We start from the raw sequence: 17,600 nt of genomic DNA, 5'->3' as shown, positions 1-17,600 counted from the left end.
GCTGAGAAAGAGAGACCTATATGAAGTTTTGTAGGTAAAGCAGGACAGAGGAGGAGAAATAAGTCATAAAAATAAAGAAAGTGATATAAACTCTATCTTTTGATTTGAAAAGGCATCTTAACCCACAGTTTGTATAAGGTAGACATTTGATTCAACAGCTTTGCAGTTTACTGAAGCATGAAATAGAGCCATGCCTCTGTATCCATGGGAGAATGGCTCCAAGATCCCGACGTGGGTACCAAGACCCTTGGGTACTTTTTTGTTACTTAAAATGGTGTAATTTGTGCATATAATTTCTGCACTTCTTCTGGTGAACTTTAAATCAGATCATCTCTAGATTACTTAAAATACTCAATGCAATATAAGTACTATGTAAAGAGTTACTCTGGGCCGGCGCCGCGGCTCACTAGGCTAATCCTCCGCCTTGCGGCGCCGGCACACCGGGTTCTAGTCCCGGTCGGGGCGCCGGATTCTGTCCCGGTTGCCCCTCTTCCAGGCCAGCCCTCTGCTGTGGCCAGGGAGTGCAGTGGAGGATGGCCCAGGTGCTTGGGCCCTGCACCCCATGGGAGACCAGGAAAAGCACCTGGCTCCTGGCTCCTGCCATCGGATCAGCGCGGTGCGCCGGCCGCAGCGCGCCGGCCGCGGCGGCCATTGGAGGGTGAACCAACGGCAAAAGGAAGACCTTTCTCTCTGTCTCTCTCTCTCACTGTCCACTCTGCCTGTCAAAAAAAAAAAAAAAAAAAAAAAAAAAGAGTTACTCTGTGTTGCTTGGGGGAAAATAACAAGAAAAAAAGTGCCTGCATGTTCAGCAGAGTCAAAGTCCCCCTTACCCATTCGAATAGTTTCCATTTGAGGTTGGTTGAGTCTGTGGATATGAAACTTGGTCTGCCTAGTTTCAGAAATAAACAAGGCCGGCACTGCGGCTCAATAGGCTACTCCTCTGCCTGCGGCGCCGGCACACCAGGTTCTAGTCCCGGTCGGGGCGCTGGATTCTGTCCCGATTGCCCCTCTTCCAGGCCAGCTCTCTGCTGTGGCCCGGGAGTGCAGTGGAGGATGGCCCAAGTGCTTGGGCCCTGCACCCCATGGCAGACCAGAAGAAACACCTGGCCATTGGAGGGTGAACCAACAGCAAAAGGAAGACCTTTCTCTCTGTCTCTCACTAACCACTCTGCCTGTCAAAAAAAAAAAAAAAAAAAAAAAGTGAGAGGGAAACTATTAGATCTTAATATTCTAGTGTAATATTGTGCTTTCTGAACTGTTGATTTTTCAACAGTCATTATGCTGTTAATACAAGGGTTCATCAAAAGTTTCATGGAAAATGGAAATAAAATATTAATACAAATTTTTGTTAAAGATTCAGTTATTTATTTGAGAGGCAGAACCACAGAGGGAGAGACAGACCTCCCTGTCTCTCTCTCTTTTTTTTTGATTTGATTTATTTATTTTATTTAAAAGGCAGAGTTATGGAGAAGCTGAGGCAGAGAGAGGTCTTGCATCTGCTGGTTCACTCCCCAGATTGCCGCAATGGCTGGAGCTGCAGCTGTCTGAAGCCAGGAGCTTCTTCCTGATCTCCCACGCAGTTGCAGAGGTCTAAGCACTTAGGCCATCTTCTACTGCTTTCCCAGGCCATAGCAGAGAGCTGGATTGGAAGTAGAGCAGCTGGGACTTTAACTGGTGCCCATAAGGGATGCCAGCACTGTAGGCAGCGGCTTTACCCACTATGCCATGGTGCCGGCCCCTCTGTCTTTTGATTTGAAAAAGCATCTTAGTTCACAGTTTTTATAAGGTAGAAATTTGATTCTGTTGCTTTGGAGTTTACTAAAGCATGAAATAGAACCATCCCTCTGTATCCATGGGAGAATGGCTCCAAGACTTCCATCTGCTGGTTCACTCCCCAGATGACCTCAATGGCCGGAGGTGAGCTTATCTGAAGCTAGGTGCCAAGAAATTCCTCCCGATCTCCCATGAGGATGCAGGGGCAAGCACCTGGGCCATCCCCAACCACCCCTCCAGGCCACAGCCAAGAGCTGGATCAGAAAAGGAGCAGCCGGGACATGAACCAGCACCCACATGGGATGCCGGTGCCACAGGTGTAGGCTTAGCCCACTAGTCCACAGCACCGGCCCCCTACAAAATTTCTGAAATCCATGCATTGTTTTTTTTTTTTTTTTTTTTTTAAGATTATTTGAAAGAGTTACACAGAGAGAGGAGAGGCAGAGAGAGAGAGAGGTCTTCCATCTGTTGGTTCACTTCCTAATTGGCCCCAACGGCTAGAGCTGTGCCGATCTGAAGCCAGGAGCCCGGAGCTTCTTCTGGGTCTCTCACCCGGGTGCAGGGACCCAAGGACTTGGGCCATCTTCTACTGCTTTCCTAGGCCATAGTAGAGAGCTGGATTGGAAGTGGAGCAGCTGGGTCTCGAACTGGCACCCATATGGGATGTGGCACTTCAGGCCAGGGCATTAACCCAACTGTGCCACAGCGCTGGCCTCCATAAGTTTTTTCAAAATGCATGTTTTTGGAGTGGGTGTTTGGCTCAGTAGTTAAGACACCTGCATCCAGTCTCAGAGTACCTGGGTTCAAGTCCTTCTTTTGGCTCCTGACTCTAGCCTCCTGCTAATGCATACCCTAGGAAGGAGCAGGTGATGGTTCAAGTAGTTGAGTATCTGCCACTCCTGTGGGTAAGCTGGATCCAGCTTCCAAGTCTGCAAGGTAAAACTGTTTTCATAATGATACTAAGGAGTTACTTGTCTTTTTCTCTGTTGGAACATTTGGACTGATGGTTCAGAAACTGGTAGGTCAAACTGTTGCATCTTAGTTGAATTAGGGCAGTGATACCAAAGTGCACTACTACCTTTTGCATAAATGAATGTTAAAAAATAACATTTTTTAATGATCTTTTGAAGACTACTTGTGTGCATGGTTTTCACAGTTTTCGGCACTTACTTAAGCTTATCTTTTAATTTAAATTTTCTGTGAAGTTTTTGAAGTACCTCATATACTAGATGTAATAAAGCTTTGTATTTTTTCTGTATATGGACTTTCGAGCTGAAAGGTAATGCCCTTGAAAGCTTTGTGTTCTCTTTATTGTGAGGAACAAGGCAGGATCTTTGGAGAAGACTATAAGATGTGATAGCTGGGCTGTTTTGTGATTGAACAGAGGCAAAAGAGTTCCATTTGGAACTTTACTTTCCTTCCCTTTTTTTTAAAACCCTGGATTGATAGACAGTGAGGAAGGGGATGAGAATAATTTACACAAGTAGGAAGTCAGCCTTACTTATTTATTTGAGCGGTAGAGTTACAGACAGTGAGAAGGAGAGGAAACACAGAGAAAGGTCTTCCATTCTTTGGTTCATTCCCCAAATGTCCGCAATGGTCAGAGCTGCACCGATCCGAAGCCAGAGGCCAGGAGCTTCTGGGTCTCCCATGTGGGTGCAGGGGCCCAAGCACTTGGGCCATCTGCTGCTGCTTTCCCAGGCCATAGCAGACTGGATTGGAAGAGGAGCAGCTGGATTTAGAACTGGTGCCCATAAGGGATGCTGGCACCACAGGCAGAGGATTAACCTACTGCATTAGAGTGCTGGCCCCACAGCCTTACTTTGCATTAACAGACCTTGGTATAACTTGAAATGGATATTTGGAGAGCTGTTTTCTTCTTAAGGCAGTGTTCATTTAAAGCTTGGTTCTCAAAGTATGATCTAGGATTGCTGGTACCCTTTTAGGGGGTCTGCAGGGTAAAAACTATTTCCATAATAATACTAAGAAGTTATTTGCATTTTTCCCTGTAGTGACATTTGAACGGATGGTTCAGAAACAGTGGTAGGTCAAAACAGTGGTAGGTCAGACTGCTGGCATCTTAGTTTAATTAGAGCGGTGATACCAAACTGTACTACAAGTCTGAATTCTTCATTGCCACATACTCATGGTTTATAGAAAAATGGAAAATGTAGCTTTATTTAGTGATATTCTTAATGAGACAGTAAACATGATTAATTTCATTAAGGCCTTACTATTGAGTATATATTTTGAAAGTGTTTGAGCTGGCGTCGCGGCTCACTAGGCTAATCCTCCGCCTTGCGGCGCCGGCACACCGGGTTCTAGTCCCGGTCGGGGCGCCGGATTCTGTCCCGGTTGCCCCTCTTCCAGGCCAGCTCTCTGCTGTGGCCAGGGAGTGCAGTGGGGGATGGCACAAGTACTTGGGCCTTGCACCCCATGGGAGACCAGGATAAGTACCTGGCTCCTGCCATCGGATCAGCGCAGTGCGCCGGCTGCAGCGCGCCGGCCGCGGCAGCCATTGGAGGGTGAACCAACGGCAAAAGGAAGACCTTTCTCTCTGTCTCTCTCTCTCTCACTGTCCACTCTGCCTGTCAAAAAAAAAAAAAAAAAAAAAAAAATTAAAAAAAGTGTTTGAAATAAGGCATATACTTAACATCTGTATATTGAAGAAATATGGTTAAGGTAACAGCATTGGTACAGTTATTCGAGTTGTGAGCTGAACTAGCAGCTGATAGTTTTTTTTATGGAATTTTGTTTTTACTTGAAAGATTGCTGAAAAGCTCTAGGTGTTTAGATTTGGGCATTTGGCAGACATTTTTCTTGAAAATGAAGTGAGTTTATTACTTCAGAAAAACTGACAATGTTTTAAAAAAAGCTTTTGGGCAAAAATTAGAAATTTAGAATTGACAGTTTGTATCCACCATTATTATAAACTTGATAACTTCACAATACTTACAGAGTTTCTGATGAGATCATTGGTGACATAAACAGTTTTTTAAAATTGTGTAACAAAATGGTCATTATATGGAATGTTTTCATAACTAAGTGAGCAAATATTTTCAGTTGATCAGTGCATGGTATTACAAAATTGTGCATAGGTAAAGAGGTTCATTCAGACTGCAAGATGAATTGTATTAGTGACTGCATTAGATATTTTTTATTGTGTAAATATTGCTCTATAATGAAACTGCCTAGAAAAACAAGCGTTTGTTACCTCACAGTTTCTGTGAGTTAGTAATCCACAATTGGCTTAGTGGGGTGCCATTGGTTAGAATATCTCACAAAAATCCAGTAAAGGTGCCAGATGGGGCAAGAGTCAAAGCTTGAATGGAGGAAGAGCTCCTGAGCTCACTCATGTAGCTGTTGGCTGGAGACATCATTTCTTTACCAGGAACAAATGAGAGCAGCAGAGAGGATAACCTGAGATGGAAGACTGTGTCTTTTTGTAACCTAACCTTGGAAGTGACCCATTCCATCACCCCTGCTGCACTCTGTTTATCCTTGCCCATATTCAAGGTATTCACACACAAGTTACGAATACTGGGATACAGGGATGAATAGTGCCTGTTTTAGAGACTGACAGCCACTTAGAACAGGGGTAGAGAATGTCCGACCTGCCATCTGAATAAGGCCCATGAAATGATTGGGTCTGGCCCTACCAAGGCAACTGCAGGTGTGACTCAAAAGTCAGTAAATCTATAGCTGGTTAATTTTTAAGTTGATAATTTTGTATGACCTGTGTTTGATGTTATAAATATCCAAATGGCCCTTGGCAGAAAAAAAAGGTTTCCCCCCTCTGACTTAGAATAACAGATTTTAATGGGACAGAGTATGAAAAGTTCATTGATAATAATCCAGGTCCCACTTTTTAAGATTTTTCATTTGAAAGGCAGAGCTACAGAGAGAGAGGTCTTTCCATCTGTTGGTTCACTCCCCAAATGGCCACAGTGGACAGAGCTGAGCCAATCTGAAGCCAGGAGCCTGCAGCTTCTCCCACGTGGGTGCAGGGGCCCAAGGACTTGGGCCATCTTTCCACTGCTTTCCCAAGCCCATTAGCAGGGAGCTGGGTCAAAAGTGGAGCAGCTGGGTGCCCATATGGGATGCTGGCACTTCAGGCAGCGACTTTACCTGCTATGCCACAGTGCTGGCCTCTGCAGATAACTTTTAAGATACTATCTAGGAACTGACGTTTGGCACAGTGGTTAAGTTGCTACTTGGGACACCTGCATCCCATAGCTTGAGTCTCAGCTGCTCTGCTTTCAATCCAGCTTCTTGTCAATATACACCCTCAGAGGCAGCAAGTGATGGCTCAAGTACTTTTGTCCTTGCCACCCATGTAGGAGACCCAGATTGAATTCTGGGCCCCTGGCTTTGTCTTGGCTTCATCCTGACTCATCCCTGTCTCTTGTGGGCATTTGGGGGGATGAACCAGCAGATGTTTGTCTCTTTCTGTCTGTGCCTTTCAAGTAAAATGGAAGTAAACAAATTAAAAACAGAAACTACCACTGCCTGAGTTTTGGTGTGATATCAATGAAGAATATCCAGAGTTATCTAAGAAGACTGTTAAAGCACTTCTCCATTTTACAATTATGTGTTTGAGTCTGAATTTTCATTTTTTCCTGAATAACAGTACATCTAAAATAATGTAGAAGCAGATCTGAAAACCATATGTCTTAAGCCAAACATTAACAGATTTTTGAAAATGTGAAACATTGCTACTCTAATCACCACAATTTTTTTTTTCTTCATCTGTCCTTCCCCTATTCTTACTTTCAAATCTCTTAGCTCTTTGCTGCTTTATTCTCTTAATGCCTAATGACCAGCACTTCTGTTACATGGGCAGTAGAGTGACCTTAGAGGACTAATGTTTGCTTGTGGCAGATAATTTGGAAGAACCGGGAAATGACATTGAAGAAGCCTGCAGTGAGAATGGTCTTGGGCCAGAGGTGTGGCCTGAGGAGAGCTGCTTGGCTACACTTAGAATAGATGAGGGGAAACAAGTGAGAACAGGTTATGAACTCAAGATTTTAAAGAGTTGGGTAGGCGGCTAGCAATATGAGAAACCAATGAAAATACCCAGAACGGGTACCTTATAGAGAAGGAAGAACTGGGTAGGCAAAGTGAAATAAGAAATATTGACTGACCTGCCTTTGACAATTTGAAAGTGGAAGAAAATCATCTTTTGTTTCCCCTATGATGATATGCATTCTTAGGCAGCCATTTTATGTCTTATGATTATATATCTTTCCTTCTTAATTGTTATAGTTAAAGAATATCAGATAATTGGTTTTAAGAAGGCATCATTTAGGGCCGGTCTTATGGCATAGCTGGTAAAGCAGCACCTGTGGTGCCAGCATCCCATATGAGTGCCCATGGTTTGTGTCCTGGCTATCTGCTTCTGATCCATTTCCCTGCTAATGACCTGGGAAAGAGCAGAAAATGACCCAAGTGCCTGAGCCCCTGCCATCATGTGGGAGACCTGGATGAAGCTCCTGGCTCCTATCTGGCTTGGCTTGGCTCTGACCGTTGCAGCCATTTGGGGGGTGAACCAGTGGATGGAAGATCTCTCTCTCTCTCTAACTCTGACCTTCAAATAAATAAATAAATCTTTTTTATAAAAAGCATTATTTGATAGGCTGTGTTATTCCTACAATATTTACATTTTTAAAAATTCAATATAAAACTTAAATATGAAAGTGTTTTAATTTTGCTACATCCCTTTTCTCAGAGATAATGCTGTGATTCTTTAACATAAATATTGATACACATATAGGTATGTGTGGCATAATACAAATATGTTTTAAGCAAAAAAGTTTTTAACATATGGTTCTGCAATTTTTTTTGTGTGTTTTCATTTTGGTTTCTGCTCAGTACTGTTCAGTGTAATGGCAAACAGATTGTTGGGAAAGATGCTTTGACATGAATTGGGAGACTTTATACTCTCATCTAATCCTACTCCTAATCATTTTTTTTTAAAGATTTATTTTATTTAATTGAAAGAGTTACACGGAGAGAAGGAAAGGCATAGAGAGAGAGAGATCTTCCATCTGCTGGTTCACTCCCCAATTGGCTGCAACAGATCCAACAGAGCTGCGCCGATCCAAAGCCAGGAGCCAGGAGCTTCCTCCCAGTCTTTCCATGCGGGTTTAGGGGTCCTAGGACTTGGGCCATCTTCTACTGCTTTCCCAAGCCATAGGGAGAGCTAGATCAGAAGTAGAGCAGCCGGGACTCGAACCGGTGCCCATATGGGTTGCCAGCACTGCAGGCCATGGCTTTACCCACTGTGCCAGAGTGCTGGCCCTCCTAATCATTTATTAACAGGATCATTGTTCTGGTTACATGCTGGTCATACTGAAAACATCATTAAAAGGCCTTATTTATTATAATGTAGATAAATGATCAGGCCATTTTTTTAGGTTTGATAACACATATAAGAAGTTGATATTTAATTATTGCATTCTAGAACTTATGTGCCAAATACTTAAAAATGGGCAATAGACACTTCTGGTGAAGCAGAAGACTCTGGTTCTGTTCACTTTTCTGTCACTAAAAGATTATGCATGTAACTATGGGAAAAGATTTTTTCTTCCAACATTAAAGATTTTTGGAGGGTGGATTTTTAATTCTGCATGTATATCCGGTCACTAAGAAACAGATTTTAAACCTACCATTTAGTACTTTGTTACTCAAGTGTTACATCAAACAGTGTCAGATGCCTTTGGATATTTACAGTGTGTGTGTTGCTTTATCTGTGTGCGGAGTCACATTCAAAATCATCTTGCTTTCTAAATCCACCACTTGGATCTAGCATTTTACACAAGTTTGGTCAAGTCTCCTAACTGGTCTTTCATTTTCTCATTTGTGAAATGAGGTGATTGGGCTAAAGATGATTGAATTAATTAAGTTGCTGATGAATTGAAAGTTTTAAAATCTTTGTTATTTGAAGGAAGGTAGCATCGTAAATACTTAAACAAGGAATGTTTTAGAATTACGCTTCAAGGTTAATGTTTAAATTTTAAATCAATTTTATTTTTTCCTCTAAAGCTCCTAAAAGACGACGACCTGCACGATCAATATTTGATGGTTTCCGAGATTTTCAAACTGAAACTAGTAGGTATCTGTGGACCAACTTACTTCCCTCTCCCCCTCCCTCCCTATTAAAAAGAAAAAGAAGATTGATATCAGGCCTGGTTACTTTGAGGATTCAACTTATTTAAAAGGTGAAATTATGGGGGTGGACAGTGGTGCAGCTACTGCTTGGGATGCCTGCATCTCATATTGGACTACCTGACTCAAGTCCCAGCTCCGCTTTCAATCCCATCTTCCCATTAATGCAGACCTTGGGGGCAGCAAGTGATTGCCCAAATACTTAAGTCTCTGCTGCTGAGAGATTGAGATGGAGTTCCAGGCTCCAGTCTTCAGCACTCATTTGGTGAGTGAGCAATAGATGGAAGATTTGTCTGTCTCTGTACATCTACCCTTCAAATAAATTTTAAAATAAATGGACATTTTTTTAAAAAGTGAAATTGTGTATTCATCTTGTAAGTAACCCTCCCCTCAACTTGAATTGTTCCAAATTTTTAATTGTTTGGTTATAGAATAATAAAGGAGAAAGAGATGATCAGGAAACCTGGCAATTTATAAATTTAATCAACTTCTAAATGAGCGGTTAAGTGCAGAGTATAATAAAACTAAAAACTGTATTTTCCTCAGGGCCCTGATATTTGTCAACGAAAGGAATGACTGTACCAAGAGTGGCTATTATAGTTGATTAAAAATTAGGAAAAAGCCACACATCCAGAGCATTCTTTTTTTTTAAGATTATTTATTTATTTATTTATTTAAAAGGCAGAGTTAGAGGCAGAGGCAGAGAGAGACAGAGACATCTTCCATCCACTGGTTCCCTTCCCAAATGGCCACCAATGGCCATAGCTGGACTGATCTAAAGCCAGGACCCAGGAGCTTCCTCCAGGTCTCCCACACAGATGCAGGGGCCTGAGGACTTGGACCATCTTCCACTGCTTTCCCAGGCCATAGCAGAGAGCTGGATCGAAAGTGGAGCAGCCAGGACTCGAACTGGTGCCCATATGGGATGCCAGGCACTGCAAGAGCAGCTTTAGCTGCGTGCCACAGCACCGACCCCCTCCCCCCACCCCCCAAGCATTCATTTTTAACATTTTGGCTACAGTTGTTTAGAATGGGTTTATATCTTTCTGTGGAATAAGTTAGATTGAGAATCTTAAGAGAATTTAGTGCAGATATAGCAATCGAATCCCAAAGGAAGGATAGTTACGTTTAGAAGAAATAAGAAAAACTCTTGGACCATCTCTCATTTTGTAGTTGACTTACAATGAACTAATTGAGACACAGATAAGTCTTTTAACTTTTAATGGAGTTGGAGGAGAATCTAAACTTAAGTCATCCAAGGAATCTTGCATACTTTCAGTGGAAGATGGGAGCATTGGTCATCATCTCTGCTGTGAGAATCTTTTTTTTTTTTTTTAGATTTATTTATTTATTTGAAAGAGTTATACAGAGAGAGAAGGAGAGGCAGAGAGAGAAAGAAATCTTCCATCCACTGGTTCACTCGCCAACCGGCCAGAGCTGCGCCAATCAGGAGCCCGGAGCTTCTTCTGGGTCTCCTACACAGGTGCAGGGTCCCAAGGACTTGGGTCATCCTCCACTGTTTTCCCACTCCATAGCAGAGAGCTATGGAAATGGGCAACAGGACTCGAACCAATGCCCACATGGGATGCCAGCACAGCAGGTGGTGGCTTTACTCGCTGTGCTGTGGTGCCGGCCCTGGGAGAATCTTTAAAGATTGAGCCTGGAGGTAGAAAGAGAAGAATTAAGATCACTTTGAGAACTAAGTAAATGAGGCTTAAAGTTTTCTTCCATATTAAAGTTAGTTTTTGACTATGTCAAGGCAATGTTTTCATTAGGATTCTCTGACTTTATTTATTCATTTACATCTACTTGAAAGGCAGAGAGAAGCATTGGGGTGTGGTGGCTAGGAGGGAAATATCTTCCACCCACTAGTTCACTCCCAAATGTCCACAGCAGCCAAGGCTGAGCCAGGCCAAAGCCAAGAGCCCAAACTCCATCCTGACCTCTTGTATAGGAACCTAAGCACTTGAACATCTGTTTCCTCTGAGTATGCATTAGCAGGAAACTGGATCAGAAACGGAGTAGCCAGGACTCAGACTTGCATGGGGGCTTGGCCCACTTCCCCACAATGCCCACCTCAGGTGTGTCTGTTTTTAATTAATTTTGTAATTTTTGTCCTTTGTATAGGGAACACCATTGAGCCTTGAAGATTCCCTTCTAACCCCTTTGTATGTTTTTTTGGAGTCAGCATTAGATTTTTGCTTTTGCATTTGAGTTAGCACATTATTCAGTAATTTTTTCAGTTGATAACAAGGGTTTATTATTATTATTACTATTACATTCATAACTGTTCTATGACTAAATCTTCTTCTTCCTGTGTTGCAGTTCGGCAAGAACAGGAATTAAGAAATGGCGGAGCAATAGATAAGAAACTAACTACTCTTGCAGATCTATTCCGGCCACCCATTGACTTAATGCATAAAGGCAGCTTTGAAACAGTAAGTTTTGGGAGTGTCTGTGCCTTAACCATTAGTCCTTTTCATTTTCAATGTCATTCCTTTTCTGAGACCAAAACAATATTTTCAGTGCATAGAAAACTGACATCTTAATAAATATTTTGGGGCAGGCATGGCACAGTAGGTTAAGCCATGGCCTGCAATGACAGCATCCTTTATGAGTGCCAGTTCAAGTCCTGGCTTTTCTACTTCTGATCCAGCTCCCTGCCAATGTGCTTGGGAAAGCAGTGGAAGATGACCCAAATGCTTGGGCCTCTGCTAACCACGTGGGAGACCTAGATGGAGTTCCAGGCTACTGACCTCAGCCTGTGTGAACCCTGCCACAGCCATTTGGAGAATGAACCAGTGGATAGAAGATTCTCTGTCTCCATTTCTCTTCCTCTCTCTCTTACTTTTCCTTTCAAATAAATATATAAATTTTGTTTTAAAATTCTTAAAAAAAAATAAGTATTTCTACATGATATACCTAAAGGTTACTTTTTTTTTTTTTTTTTTTTTTTTTTTTATTTTTTGACAGGCAGAGTGGACAGTGAGAGAGAGAGACAGAGAGAAAGGTCTTCCTTTTGCCGTTGGTTCACCCTCCAATGGCCGCCGCGGTCGGCGTGCTGCGGCCAGCGCACCGCGCTGATCCGATGGCAGGAGCCAGGAGCCAGGTGCTTTTCCTGGTCTCCCATGGGGTGCAGGGCCCAAGCACCTGGGCCATCCTCCACTGCACTCCCTGGCCACAGCAGAGGGCTGGCCTGGAAGAGGGGCAACCGGGACAGAATCCGGCGCCCCGACCGGGACTAGAACCCGGTGTGCCGGCGCCGCAAGGCGGAGGATTAGCCTAGTGAGCCGCGGCGCCGGCCCTTAAAGGTTACTTTGACCTATGTTTTAGCCAGTAAGATAGGCAATGTATTTGTGCTAGCAGCATATAAATTGTTGGTTTGATGAAATCCTTTTATTAGCTTTATGTAACATTGTTTTAGAATTTTTGCCATTTTGTTAGCTTTAAAAAAAATCTCACTTTTCTTAGTGTCTTTTCTAAGATTTATTTTTATTTATTTGGAAGGTAAAGTTACAGAGGAAAGACAGAGAGATCTTCCATCTTCTGATTCACTCCCCAAATGGCTGCAATAGCAGGGACTGAGGCAGGACAAAGCCAGGAATCTGGAACTCCATCCAGGTTTCCCATGTGGGTGGCAGGAGTCTAAGCACTTGGGTCATCTTCTGCTGCTTTTCCAGGCACATTAGCAGGGAGCTGGACTTGGTGCTCACATGTGATGTGCACATTGCAGGCAGTGGCCCAGGCCACTGTGCCACAGTGCCAGTGCCTCACTTTTTTTAATTAATGATTTTTACTGTTAAAGCTAGTGTTGGCCATTTTATGAATTGTTTGTAGGTGTCATTTTTCTATTCATTAGTTCTCCTTTATTATCAGTTTTGCTTTCTGCAGTTTGTTACCCACTGTCAACTACAATCTGAAATACTAAATGGAAAAATCCAGAAATAATCTATAAATTTTAAGTTGTGCACTCTTCTGAGTAGTGTGAAGAAATCTTGCACTGTACAGCTCAGAACATGAATCATCTCTTTGTCCAGCATGCCCATTCTGTATACACTACCCACCCTGTTGTCACTTAGTAACCATCTCAGTTTTTAGATCAGCTGTTTTAGTATTGCAGTGGCTATGTGCAGGTAGCCCATATTTGACTTAAAAATGGCCCTAGAACTTAGAGTAGCAAAGCTGGCACTTCAGATAAACCAAAGAGCTGCAAGTACTTTCTTTGAAGTGAAAAGTGAAAGTTTTCAACTTAATAAGGAAAGGAAAAAAAGATTGTGTGCTGGGGTTGCTGAGATTTGTGATAAGAATGAATCTTCTGGGGCCAGTACTGTGGAGTAGCAAGTTAACCTGCTGCCTGCCACACTGACATCCCATATGGCTACCAGTTTGTGTCCCAGCTGCTCTACTACCCATCCAGCTCCCTGTTAATGCTCCTGGGAGAGCAGTGGAAGATGGCCCAAGTGCTTGGGCCACATGGGAGACCTGCACCCACATGGGAAAGCAGAAGAAGCTCCTGGCTTTTGGCTTCAGCGTGGCCCTGTCCTGGCTGTTGCGGCCATTTGGGGAGTGAACCAGCAGATGGAAGATGTCTCCCTCTGTCTCTGTAACTCTACCTTTCAAATAAATAAAATAAATCTTAAAAGACAAAAAGTTTTCTTTCTGTCCAAGACAATGTGAGGAAGGACAAAGAAATATACTGTTTTTGCTTTTGTACCTCAAACTGCAAATTTACTGTCATACTAAGAAGTATTCAGTAGGCCGGCACCATGGCTCACTAGGCTAATCCTCCACCTGCGGCGCCAGTACCCTGGTTCTAGTCTGGTCGGGGCGCTGGATTCTGTCCCGGTTGCTCCTCTTCCAATCCAGCTCTCTGCTGTGGCCCGGGAAGGCAGTGAAGGATGGCCCGCCCAAGTGCTTGGGCTCCTGCACCCGCATGGGAGACCAGGAGGAAGCACCTGGCTCCTGGCTTTGAATTGGCGCAGCGCATCGGCCATTGTGGCCATTTAGGGGATGAACCAACGGAAGGAAGAACTTTCTGTCTCTCTCTCACTGTCTAACTCTGCCTGTCCAAAAAAAAAAAAAAAAAGTACTCAGGTAAGATGGGAAAGTGTGGGGAGCAACTCGGACTAGACTAAGTTACTGGAATTAAGACTTATTCTATGCATCTGCTCTCCCACAATATGGCGCTGAAAGGGAGTAAACAACTTCTACACAGCTGCCTCTTGCCAATTTGACTGATGAGCTGCAGGAGCTGATCTTGCTCCTGATTGGAGGAGAGCAGCGTGCTCGGCGTGTGGGTAGCAGAGTTGGGATTGGTGGAAGAGGACTATAAAGGAGGAGAGAGACAACATGCACCAGGAACATCCGGATAACATCTGAGCAGCCCCCGAGAGAGCCGGCAGGGGGAACCGCCCCTCCACGGAGGTGGAGGGGTCGACAGCCAACCCAGGAAGAACCAGCAGCAAACCCAGGAAGTGCCGAGCAGACAAAAGAACAGCGCAGGGTCTAGTGTCGTTCCTCCACGAATGGGGGAGCGACAGGAAAGCATTTAAATTTTGAGTGCCTTTACATCTGAGTATACGTGTATAGGCAAAAACCTATATACAAGTACAGAGGGTTCTCTGCTTCTGCAGTTTCAGGCATGCACTTGGGATCTTGCAGCGGATTCACCATTGATGAGAAGAACCCTACTGTAGTTGTGGGTATCCTAGTGTGTCTTAAAAAAATGTCTCTGTACTTGCAGAATGCATATCTTCTTCTTAGTTTTTCTTGGTTTTATTTAGGCTAAATCCAAAGAAAAACTTTGAAGAATGGGTTTTCTCAATTGTTTAATTTATTAACTTAATGAGGGAATGGGAAATTTTTTTTTACCTGTTTTGGTAATCCTTGGCACCCAGGGTCTGGCATTTAATAAGAACAGTTTTTGTTAAATGGATGAATTTAGTTAGCAGAGGTATTCAAACAGCTTGCTTTTGTGTTTTGACTGGCATATTAATGCTCTTTTGATTGGAGTAATATTTTTCCCATAGGTGTCAATCTTTTGAATTTCAAATATGTCACATCTGTTAAGATAAAGTACGATAAAGAACAACTGCAAAAGTGATGTATATCATCTACATACTTGAAAAGTAATTATTATTATTATTTGGACAGGCAGAGTGGACAGTGAGAGAGAGAGACAGAGAGAAAGGTCTTCCTTTTGATATTGGTTCACCCTCCAATGGCTGCTGCAGCCAGTGCACCGCGCTGATCTGAAGACAGGAGCCAGGTGCTTCTCCTGGTCTCCCATGGGGTGCAGGGCCCAAGCACTTGGGCCATCCTCACTGCACTCCCTGGCCACAGCAGAGAGCTGGCCTGGAAGAGGGGCAACCGGGACAGAATCCGGCGCCCCGACCGGGACTAGAACCCGGTGTGCCGGCGCCGCAAGGCGGAGGATTAGCCTATTGAGCCGCGGCGCTGGCCATTATTATTTTCAAATACTTGTGTTTTAGAAAACTCTTAAACCGGCATAAATCAAATAATTTAGGATAAGGATTTTAAATGTAAGCTTGCTCTTCAGTTTTAAGTTTCTTTGAAGTGTTTGGCTGCAATCGTCCAAATGATGGTGATTTGACCTAATGAGGGTTTATTTGTGTCATAATAAGCCTGGGGTTGAGGGAGTCATTGATGTTCATGTGTCAGCTCACAGATGTCGGATAAGGTGTTTCCTCAGTTTTCTTTCTTCTTCTCTCATCTTGACGTGGCAGCAGTCTGTCCTTTCTAGTTCTGGTCACAGTGCAGACGTTGAAGGAAAATAGCAACAACATGAAAGATAAAAAGATGAGTTTGTTCTGGCATGTTTTCTGTTTTAGACTTTAAGCTTCTGATTTGCTCTAGGACTTAAGAGTAACTTTGAGCTCCTGACTCTTACTTTTTACTAATGCAGACCCTGGGAGGCAGTGATGGTGGTGCAAGTAATTGAGTTCCTGCCACCCATGTGGGAAATCTGGACTGAGTTCCTGGCTCCCAGCTTTGGCCCAAGTTGGGGCTGTTTCAGGAATTTAGGGAGTGAACCAGTGGATGGGGGTGGAGCACTGCCTCATTCTATGTCTCTCAGATTAAAAAAGAAAAAAAATATTGTGGGGACATGTTGTGCTTGCTCAGAGCTGTAATTTCTTAGGTTTAGAAACTGGTGTAACTAGAGGTAGATCATCTTTAAGGGTTCTTTCTGGTTTTTGCTAATTGTACAAGAAACTAATAAATTTACTTGTTCATTCAGTAAATATCTATTGAGGCTTTCCATTGCAAGACTTGTTCTAGGTGATAGGGATCATATTTGTTGGGAATTGATAGTGAAAGATAACTGGAAAAAAGCAAACAGTAGCTTGAACAACTTAGACACCCAGGCTGTTACATCGGGCTGCTCTATGAAGTGATAGAGGTGCGCAGTTTTTTCCAGTCTTGTTCTGCCACCCCTGGGGTCTTGCTTGCCCTGTCTACGTGATATAAAATGGCCTACCTGCCACGTCAGCTCTTTTACCAACATGAAGGAGGGAAGAAGCTGAGAAGGGCACTCGCTTTACCATTAAAGGCACAACCTAAAAGATGTATATGTTAGTTCTGCTCATATCCTTTTGAGTAGAACTTGACAACATGGCCATACCTTGTTGCAGTAGACACTAGGAAATCCAGGTGCTTACCTATAAACTGAACATTGTGTTACTGAGAGGGACAAGAGGAGACTAAGTGTTTGGAACCCATAAGTAGTCAAGGAGACAGTGGTAAAGAGATTATAAAAAGCCCTTGCCTCATACAGTTTATAATCTAGTAGGAGAGGCAGACAAAAAACAGTAATAAACAGCACAAAACAACAACTAAAATACAGAGCTGCTGTTGTGGTACAGCAGGTTAAGCAGCCATCTGTGATGCCGCATCCCATATTGGAGTGCTTGTTTGACTCCTGATTGTTCCTCTTCCAATCCAACTTCCTGTTAATGCACCTGGAAGATAGCCCAAATGTATGAGCTCCTGCCACCCATGTTGGTACCAGAATGGTGTTTGGTTCCTGGCTTCAGCCTGGCTCAGCCCTGGCCATTGCAGTCATTTGGGGACTGAACCAGCAGATAGAAGATATCTCTTGCTCTGCCTTTCAAATAAATAAATTAAAAATTAAAATTAAATTAAAAAATTACTATATTATGCACAGTAAAAAAAAATTGTATTACATACATTTGTCTTTACACATACCCACACAGATAGAGGGTACTTCTAAAAGTTCATAGAAAATAAAATTAAAAGATAAGTTTCTTTTGGTGCAAACTTTTTAAAAATCTGTGAGCATTTTTTTCATAATATACATTTTCCATGGACTGTTTTTGAAGAACCATCATGTAAATGTGGAGAAATAGATTTCATGTTGTAATAGTTGCTAGGAAAAAGAATAAAGTGAAAATAGAGGAAAGTGGACTAATCTTTGGTGCCATTATATTACATGTGTTTTTGTTTGTTTGTTTGTTTGTTTGTTTTTTGACAGGCAGAGTGGACAGTGAGAGAGAGAGAGACAGAGAGAAAGGTCTTCCTTTTGCCGTTGGTTCACCCTCTAATGGCCGCTGCGGCTGGCGCACTGTGCTGATCCGATGGCAGGAGCCAGGTACTTCTCCTGGTCTCCCATGGGGTGCAGG

The 17,600-nt window shown here is 43.1% G+C and overlaps 1 protein-coding gene across 2 annotated transcripts in view; it reads left to right on the top strand.

Annotated features, from left to right (window-relative positions):
• Positions 1-17,600, top strand: part of UBXN7 (UBX domain protein 7) — a 64,625-nt gene that overhangs the window by 27,091 nt on the left and 19,934 nt on the right. For both annotated transcript variants that reach the window (XM_002716533.5, XM_051818969.2), the window contains exons 4-5: positions 8,818-8,883; positions 11,266-11,378. In XM_002716533.5, the coding sequence (XP_002716579.3) occupies positions 8,818-8,883; positions 11,266-11,378 (179 nt within the window). The remainder of the gene's footprint in view (positions 1-8,817; positions 8,884-11,265; positions 11,379-17,600) is intronic.

The sequence above is a fragment of the Oryctolagus cuniculus genome, chromosome 4 (assembly GCF_964237555.1).
Source record: "Oryctolagus cuniculus chromosome 4, mOryCun1.1, whole genome shotgun sequence".
Taxonomy (NCBI): Eukaryota; Metazoa; Chordata; class Mammalia; order Lagomorpha; family Leporidae; genus Oryctolagus; species Oryctolagus cuniculus.
The sequence above is the reverse complement of the archived record's forward strand: the minus strand, read 5'-3'. Positions and strand labels throughout refer to the sequence as shown.